Source organism: Lepidothrix coronata, unplaced genomic scaffold (genome assembly GCF_001604755.1).
Source record: "Lepidothrix coronata isolate B3197 unplaced genomic scaffold, Lepidothrix_coronata-1.0 Scaffold49, whole genome shotgun sequence".
NCBI lineage: Eukaryota > Metazoa > Chordata > Aves > Passeriformes > Pipridae > Lepidothrix > Lepidothrix coronata.
The window spans coordinates 2888332-2896480 of NW_016690229.1; the positions used below are offsets into that span (position 1 = coordinate 2888332).

The 8149-nt window shown below is 51.9% G+C and overlaps 1 protein-coding gene across 1 annotated transcript; it reads right to left on the reverse strand.

Moving 5' to 3' along the window:
- Positions 1-134: 134 nt before the first annotated feature.
- On the reverse strand, positions 135-7886 carry APCDD1L (APC down-regulated 1 like). Its single transcript, XM_017815196.1, has 4 exons — positions 7757-7886; positions 6434-6563; positions 5375-5933; positions 135-2947 (listed from the first exon to the last, which is right to left on the reverse strand). The coding sequence occupies exons 1-4, from the start codon at positions 7884-7886 to the stop codon at positions 2183-2185; spliced, it is 1584 nt and encodes a 527-aa protein (XP_017670685.1). The 3' UTR covers positions 135-2182.
- Positions 7887-8149: the final 263 nt, after the last annotated feature.

The window sequence follows — 8149 nt, forward strand, 5'->3', positions numbered from 1 at the left end:
CTTTCAGAAGTATCCTTAAGGGGGGAGGAGGGGGGAAACAGGACAAAGAGGCTCCTGATGAGGTTTCCCTAGGGAAGTTCAGTCAGAGTTGTGGAGCTGGTGCTGCTGGAGCCAGTGGTGCCTGAGCTGCTGCAGGGCAGGGCAGAGCTTTCTCAAGGCCTTGTTGCTGTTGCATAAGTGTGTGATGTTGTCTTGTAACGTTTTATATCATGTTAATCCCATCCCCACCTGAAAAGGATCTGTGTGGACTTGAGCTTTTATGCCATGTGGCACCTGAACACTTCATTTGTTTCTGTGCTATGAAAAAAAAGAAGCCCCTGCACACAAATCTCATTCCTGGGGGTAAGTGTTGGCCAGGAATTGCCTTCCCCCTCCTCCATCCACCCTCCAAAGGCAGCACAGAGCTGTTCCCTGTTCCTGCCATGGAGTGGGTCCTGCAGAAACAGGTACCTTTGCTGCTGTGAGTCCCAGGAAGCTTTCCCTGGGCTGCAGGAGTGGCCACTGGAGCACCAGGGTGGGAAACTGCTGAAGGAGAAGTTGTGCCACGTGTGTGGCTGACAGGAGATTGCAGCTGTGCTGCCCCAGTGCCCAGCATCCTAACGGGAACATCCCAAAGGAGACACCACCTTCTCCAACATTCACTCCCTCACACGTTTGCCTGTGGATCTCCGCGCAACAAAGCACAACCACCCCTGGACACAGGGAGGATTTGCCTGCTGAACTAATCCCTGGAGAAGGCTCTTCCTCAGGCTGGGGAAGGAACCCAAGGCAAGGCAGCCAAGCCTGGCCCTTTTGTGTGTCATCTTAAAAGTATAAGTGTTTATGTGCATGATTAATATTTGATCATGCCTGGAACACGTGAACATGCTGACAACATTTATGTCACAACTGTATGCATTTAATAAGCATCTCATTTGAATTATTAATGTACAGGTCCCCCCAAAGTATTTTTGTGTTATAAACCCCATAATTTATCTAAGTACAAGCTGCAAGTTCGTAAATACAGCATTAAGAAGGTGGCTATTGCATAGCTGCTTTAACAAAATATCCTTTGTGGTAAGATATATAGGCTTATTTGGAGAGGATTTAGCTGCTGGAGGAAGGCTTCTCCAAGGAAGTTATATGCTTCTTAACTGCAGCAGACAGGGAATGTAATTTTTTAGTTTGTCCTTCTTGTCAGTAGGAATCAGTTTGACCTGACTGTGCTGTCTGATCTGAGCATCTCCCCAGCCCATTGTTCACCAGAGGCAGATTTATAAAACATCTGTACAGGAAAGAGGCTGGAAGGGACACTTTGAGAGGAGAGCTGGATTAACAATTGATGTGCCAGTACACTAAAAAGGAGGCAGTGAAAATACCTGGCCTGACAAGACTTGTGAGGAATCTTTTCCTTCACAGGGTGCCTGGTGAGCAGCAGTCAGGACTGCACTGGAGAGGCACAACAACGCAGCAAGGATGCAGTGCTGCAGCCAGGGAATGCTGGAGGCTGGAGCTGTTGTGCACAGAAGCATTTTCCATTTACCATAATCTTCTCTGACGAGGGTCAGGCGTAGCAGCCGAGGTAACGCTCCGTGAGGGCTGTTCTGGGCAGCCCTGAGTGGGAGACTGCACGTTGCACCCTTGTGTGTGTGACACACACAGGAAAAGTGCAGAAAGTATCTGTGAACTGCCAAAGGCACGTGAACCGTGCCCTTCTCAAGAACACTTGCTGACTGTTTATTGCTGACTGACTCTGCAGATTAAATTTGCATGAACAGCAAAAAGGAGTATGATGGGAGGGAACTTAACCTCAAAGAAACTCAGCAGCCGACACTTCGGATGTTTGAATTACATCGGAATCAAGCTCTTGATTAAATCTTAGCAATGTCAAAAGCTCAAAGCAGCAATTTTAATTGATGTCACTTCCCCCCTGCCATGTTGCTGAATTATCCCTTGCAATGTGCAGCACATCCGTGTCACTACATTAAATTTGCACGCAAAGAGGGGAGATTAGGCAATAAAGCCACGGGACAAACAGTGTGGAGTCAGGCATATCTTCTTGGCTTCATTCACTACTGGGTGTTTTTAAAAAAGTGTTTCCAAATCTGAGAAGAACTGATTCCAGATGTGCTCATTTGAAGGATATAAAAATCACGCTAGCACCAAGATTTATCTGGATTCTGTGCTGTACCTGAATGGATAACTAGTCCCATCTTAAAAACAGAAGTGCTATGAACAATAAAAAGGCCACAGGCAAAGGTTTTAGTGCTTCCTTCCCATTAGCATCCTTCCTTCCCAAGTATTTTAGACTAACGTAGCTGGAGAATTCCTCTGAGGCTCCAGCACACTGAACCAGAGGGGCCTGGTAGGACGTGGGTCGCTTGTCTGGGCTGTCGGGGCTGGACCCGTCCGTGGGTCTCTCCCCGATGTACAGGAGGCTCCGCTCCCGCGTGTCCTGCTCCGTTTTGAAGAGTTCGTACTCGGTGTGGGGCAGTTTGATGCCCAAAGCCAAGCAGCCATTCGTGGCTGTTATATCCTGCTCCACCCCAGCGCTCCAGGAGCTCGCCAGCCCACAGCTTCCAGGTTCTGAGGAGTTGAGCATCATCACCGTCACCTGGTCCATCGGCGTCACCCGAGCCTGGGTGACTTTAAAAGCCAGCTCGGTGCCACCCCGCACCTTGGAGGAGGGGATGCCTTGGGAGTAGTGCCCAGAGGCGTAGATGGTGAAGGTGGGCTGTTTGCAGAGCGGGTCTGAGTAGTGATAGTAATACCCTTCCCAGGTGTGGTTGTTCCCGTGGAATATGAAGTACCTGGTGAGGAAGAGCACGGCGGGTCGGACCTCGCAGTGGGTGCTCACCCAGCTGCCGCTGAGCTGCATGGGCAGCTGGGCTCCGGCGGGGAGGATGGGTGGGTGGTGCTCATCAGCCCTGTATATAATCCCACAGGCTGGGCAAGGGTGCACGTGGTGCTGCAGGAGACAAAAAACAACGACTCTGTAAACTGATAGGCAAAAAAAACCCCAACCAACCAACCAAACAAAAAAAACCCCTTTCAGAATATTCCAAAAGCTCAAACTCTCCTGGTCCACACCAGGGTGCTGCACTGCAGGGAGCCCGGCACGAGGCATCCGAGCAGATTAAGTGAGATAAAGCGCTGCCCTGGCTCTTTGCTATTCTGGTAGCTGAAGGACAGAGGGCTGTGTCCTGCGGCTGCCCCGTGCAGGGCTGCTGAGGACAGGCCGAGGGAGGAGGGCAGGGCAGGGCAGAGCTGCTGCCAGGGCAGGGAATGCTCCCCCGGGGCATCCCACCACTTTTCCAGGGCAAGCTGGGTGAGGATGGGGGTGCTGGGAGGTGTCAGCTCCACCACGGCGTTTCTGCACCGGTTCAGAACAATGACACAGTGTTTTTGGCAATGGAAAAGGCTGTGAAACCTTCCCGTGGGGAGGCTCCCGTGCCTGTGCTGCACCGCGGTGATGGAGCCTCTCCAGGACAGCCAAAATCCCGTCGTGTTCTGCTTCTCCTTCACCCCTTTCCTGCCCGTGCTCCCACATCCAGGGCTGTGTGTGAGGACCAGGATGGGGCAGGTGGGGAGGGAGAAGGACAGAGGGCTTTCCCAGCAGCCAGAATGGGAGAAGAAAAGGACCCACTGCAGAAGGAGGCCCTGACCTTCGCTCCCCCTCCTGTGCTGCCTGCAGAGCTCTGAGTCAAACCAGCCCTGCCCCTGATCCGCTGCCAGCAGGGGTTTTTTGTAGCCTGGAATTTTTTCTTATACTTCATATATCACAACTGATTTATTTTTAAATAAGCAGGGTTTGAACATTATATAATTTTCTAGAACACGAGCTAATCTTTACTGAACTGTCATAGGCAAGAAGGTTAAATAACTCAGTAGTTAACTGTAGGGTGGGTAATTTACATGCAAGTTGATTGGAGTCTACTGTAATTTAGTCATTTTCAGCTTGCTTTACTGCTACTGTCACGTTAATGAGTGCTGACAGTACACAGTACATTATGGCTAAATAATCCCAGAAGTTGGCAAATATATATGCTCTCCTTAGGCAGGAAATTCTTTGATAATGAAAGGTAATTTGGGGAGAATGGGTTTCTTTAAAACAGATATAAATTTAAGGGAAAAAGAGTGGTATTTTCGTAAAGAGAGTTAAAAAATAATTCCTAACATAGCTGTGTAACTCACCAGCACAGGCAAATGGATGTCAATTCAGAGAAAATAAAAAGAAGTAAAAATTCTGTGCTCAATAAAATTATCACTCCAGACATGGAGCCAAAAATCTTACTTGCTTAAACCAGTCGTGTGAAGTTATTTCTAATATATGGCAGCTTCTAATTATCGCCAAGTGGTGACATCATGTGTGGGTCCATTGGAGAGCTGTTGCCTGATTAATTACAGGGCTACTTTCAGAGAGTGAATTTCAGTATCTTTAGGTTTGGTTTTAAATTAACTTTTAAAAGTGTTTATGTTTACCATCTGGTTTTGCTCATATATATGGTTTTGGCCCGAGATAACACAAGTTTAACCAATTTGAGAATGTTGCTTTTGAGAGGGAGAGGGGTGTTGCTCTGTGTTTTTCAGAGTTCAGTTGGTGCAGTTCAGGGAAATGTTGGGGAAATGTTGCCCCAAAATAGTTTTTTTCCCGGTTATTTCCGTTCTATCTGGTAAAGTTCAGAGAGGGTTTTTTCATCCCGTCTCACTGCTCAATCATTTCTGAATTGATCAGTTGTGATTCAGATGGAAAGGTGCTTTCCTGGGAATAAACTGACCTGCTGTAAAATATAAAATAAAATAGAATAAAAGGCCAGCAAGTCTCCTGCTCAGTTTTACGTACATCAGAACGGAAGTTTGATTTCTGTGTAATAACATAATTGTATTGGGGGCAACTGCCTCTGCTAATGGTGTTACACCGAGGACTGATGAGTTACTGGCAGATGGTGCTGCCTTGCTCCTCTCCCCCTGAGCACCCCCCAAGGAGGGAAGGAGAGGGCAGGAAGATGAAGGACAGAGCAGGCAGCTCTAACGACATGCAGCCCAAAGCCTCCATGGATTTTGGTGTGGCAAAATAGGAAACAGCATTTCCTAGGAAAACATGGAGCCAAAGCAAGGCCGTTAACTCCAGGCCCACGCCAATGCAGGCTCGTTTCCCGTGTTGGTTTTGCTGAGCTTTCACTCACCCCAGTCCCACTCTGTCAGGAAGGGAGAGGGTGAACCCCACGTGCTGCAGAGCACCCGGGAACCTGCACCAGCAGCCCCACACTGCCTCACCCTCGTGTCCTTAGGACAGGGGGGCCAAGTGCAGCAGGCACTACTTAAACAGCAAGGAAATAAACACTGGCAAAGCCTGTGACGCGGTGAGGGGACCATGTAAAGGCCTCATCCTTACCACGGCGCTCTGCAGGGGTCGCTGGTAACCGGTGGGGCGGTAGTGGAGCCTCTCCACCCAGTCCGTGTGGATGTCCCCCAGGTACAGCTCCTCCACCAGCTGGCTCCCGCTCTGCCCTGGCTGCAGCAAGGGCTGGTAGTGCTTCTCCACCCGCACCAGGCTCAGCTCGTGCATGGCAAAGCCCAGGGCGGCCGTGCAGTCGCGCTCCGTCTTGGCGCTCAGCAGTTCGTAGAGGGCTCCGGGGGCCCAGGTGCGCCCCGGCGGCAGGAACCCCCCGCAGCCCTGCCCGGAGGTCTGGTTGATCCAGGAGGCCACCTCCCGCATGGCCCTCTGGCTGTGGAACACGATGCCGACCTTGTGCAGGTGGTAGTCGGCCTCGGTGGCGCCGCGGGTGATCCAGGAGGCCTGGCGGAGCCGCAGCTTGCCCTTGATGACCAGCGTGTAGGAGGGGTCGCGGCACGAGGGGTCCCAGTAGTAGAACTGGAAGGCCTTGAAGAGCCGGTTGGCGTAGAACAGGTAGGAGCGGGTGAGGAACTCGGGCCCCGGCCGCACCTCACACCTGCGGGAAAGGCCGTCCTGAGCCATCGGGGATGCACGGGGGGAGATCCCTCCCCGGGCCGTGGGGGGACAGGGGACAGCAAAGGGGCGGGAGTAGCACCGTGGGCAAGAGCCTCCCACACCTGGTGGCCACTCTTGAGTGATTTTAATGGGCATCTGCTACCAAAATGTGAGAGTGCTGGATACAGGATCTGTCTCGGGCTGGGGTGGGAGGCCTGGCAGGGGCTGGGGGCGCATTCCCGGGGATGAGGGTGCCTTCCCAGGAGAACTGGGTGCCCTCCCACGGTTTTAGGGTCACCTTTCCAGGGGGGTTAGGGGGATGCCTTGCTGGGGTCTGGGGACGCGTTCTCAGGGTTTGGTGGTGCTTTACCCGGGGCTTTAGGGACGCGTTTCCAGTGACCAGGGGCGTATTGCCAGGGTCTGGGGGCGCGTTCCCGGGGTTCCAGGGATGCCTTCCCAGGGTTGGGGGGGGTGCCTGCCCGGAGTCCGGGGGTGCCTTACCCGGTGGAGACCCATCGGCCCTCCAGGCGGGGCGGCAGCCGCGCTGCGATCCTGGCGCCGTCCTGCAGGTGGCGGAGCTGCTGCCGGCACCGCGGCTCCCAGCGCAGGGGCGGCTCCGCGGCCGCGCAGGCTGCGAGGGACAGGGAGAGGGACAGGGAGAGGGACAGGGACAGGGACGGGGACGGGGACGGGGACAGGGACGGGGACGGGGACAGGGACGGGGACAGGGAGCGGAGTCAGCACTGCGAGGCCGGCACCGACCACCGAGGGCCCCGAGCGGCCCGCGAACACACCCCCAGACGGGTGAACTCTCAGCCCTTAGCTGAGGACACAGGTTTTTCTATTTCGCTCAGGTTTTCCCACTTGAGTTTCATCTGAATCCAACTGTTTTTCGGATGAAATCTTCAAATAAAACCGAGCGCTCTTTGTTCATGTTCTCTTTCTCTCTCTCTCCCTCCCGGGCTATTGTTGAGGCAGTGACTGGAACATGGAATTACAGCATGGGAACATTGGCCTCGCCTGTCGCCCGCCATAAGGACAGTAATTCTGTCACTTACCTCATTTCCCATAACAACGGATGTTATTGGCTTAGGGAATGTGTGAACACTCAGCTAAATCCTGAAGACCTTTGCATGCACACACACACATGTACATATATTCCTATATATTATTCACTCTACTTAAGCTAACCTCTCTGGCGCTCACCGTGGGCTTGCTTCACTAAGAAATTTGGGATTTGCCTCTTCATAACACCACGGAATGAGCTCTCAGGGAAGCTCCTCCTGACACCCCACCAATTCTCTGCTGTCCTGTAACTGCCCTGCCTGGCAGAGCCCAGTCCCTGGTCCCGGTGGTGCTCAGCCCAGCCGGGGGTTTATGAGCCCAGGCAGGGTTTGCTTGCTCCAGCTGTACTTTGCAATTTACCCAGAAGTGTGCTGGACATTTTCAAACCAGCCTTTGTTCACTCCATACCAATGTTAGGACACAGGTTGATTTCCAGCCTGCCTATCAGCTGGAACAAAAGATCCAACATCTATATTCCCTTCCCACGGAATGACAATGTGAAATGTTTGCACACCCTGTGCCTCAGTCCAGGAGCTCAAGACAGAGTAACAACTGCTCATCTTAGTCCCTGTGTGCCACATATGTACCTTGATATATAACCTGAACCATCCTGTGATCCTTACAGAGAGATTTGCCTAAACCAGACCTTTCACTGGGAAGAGAAACCCCAAAGCATCTGACTGCACTTGGAGAGTGCAATCACCTTCCTAACAAGAAGTGTTTGTGGATGAACCTGGCACACACAGATCTGCTGCAAACCATGGGCAAACCACGAGCCGTTGAGCAATGTCAGCAGAATTCCCTGGCTCACGAGGTCGGAAGGAACACAAATATAAACAGGGTGAGAATCACAGCTGGGATCTGCCAGGGAGGTTCCCCAGATCTCCATAGCCAATTTATTCTGAGACAGGAGTTTCTCATCCCTGGCATTAACATATCCTCCACACAGGGTTAAATGCCTGTTACAGATCTCCCACATCCAAGTTTGTCACAAACAAAGCCCCAGACCAAGTCAAGTGGGAATTTGGTAATTAAATTGCTGTTCAAGTTAGAATGTGTGACAAAGCAGAGGGATTCCCACTCAAACAGTATTTTGTTATCAATCTAGTAACACATAATTGTCTGATGGACAAATTCAGTCACTCCACTGTG

Excerpts from the sequence above, each read along its gene's own strand:
- APCDD1L (XM_017815196.1), bottom strand. The coding sequence starts at position 7,886 with ATGGAGATCTGGGGAACCTCCCTGGCAGATCCCAGCTGTGATTCTCAC. Across the intron at positions 5,934-6,433 it reads GGCCGATGGGTCTCCACCGG|GTGTGAGGTGCGGCCGGGGC; the intron begins GTAAGGCACCCC and ends CCTTTCCCGCAG. Across the intron at positions 2,948-5,374 it reads GACCCCTGCAGAGCGCCGTG|CACCACGTGCACCCTTGCCC; the intron begins GTAAGGATGAGG and ends TGTCTCCTGCAG.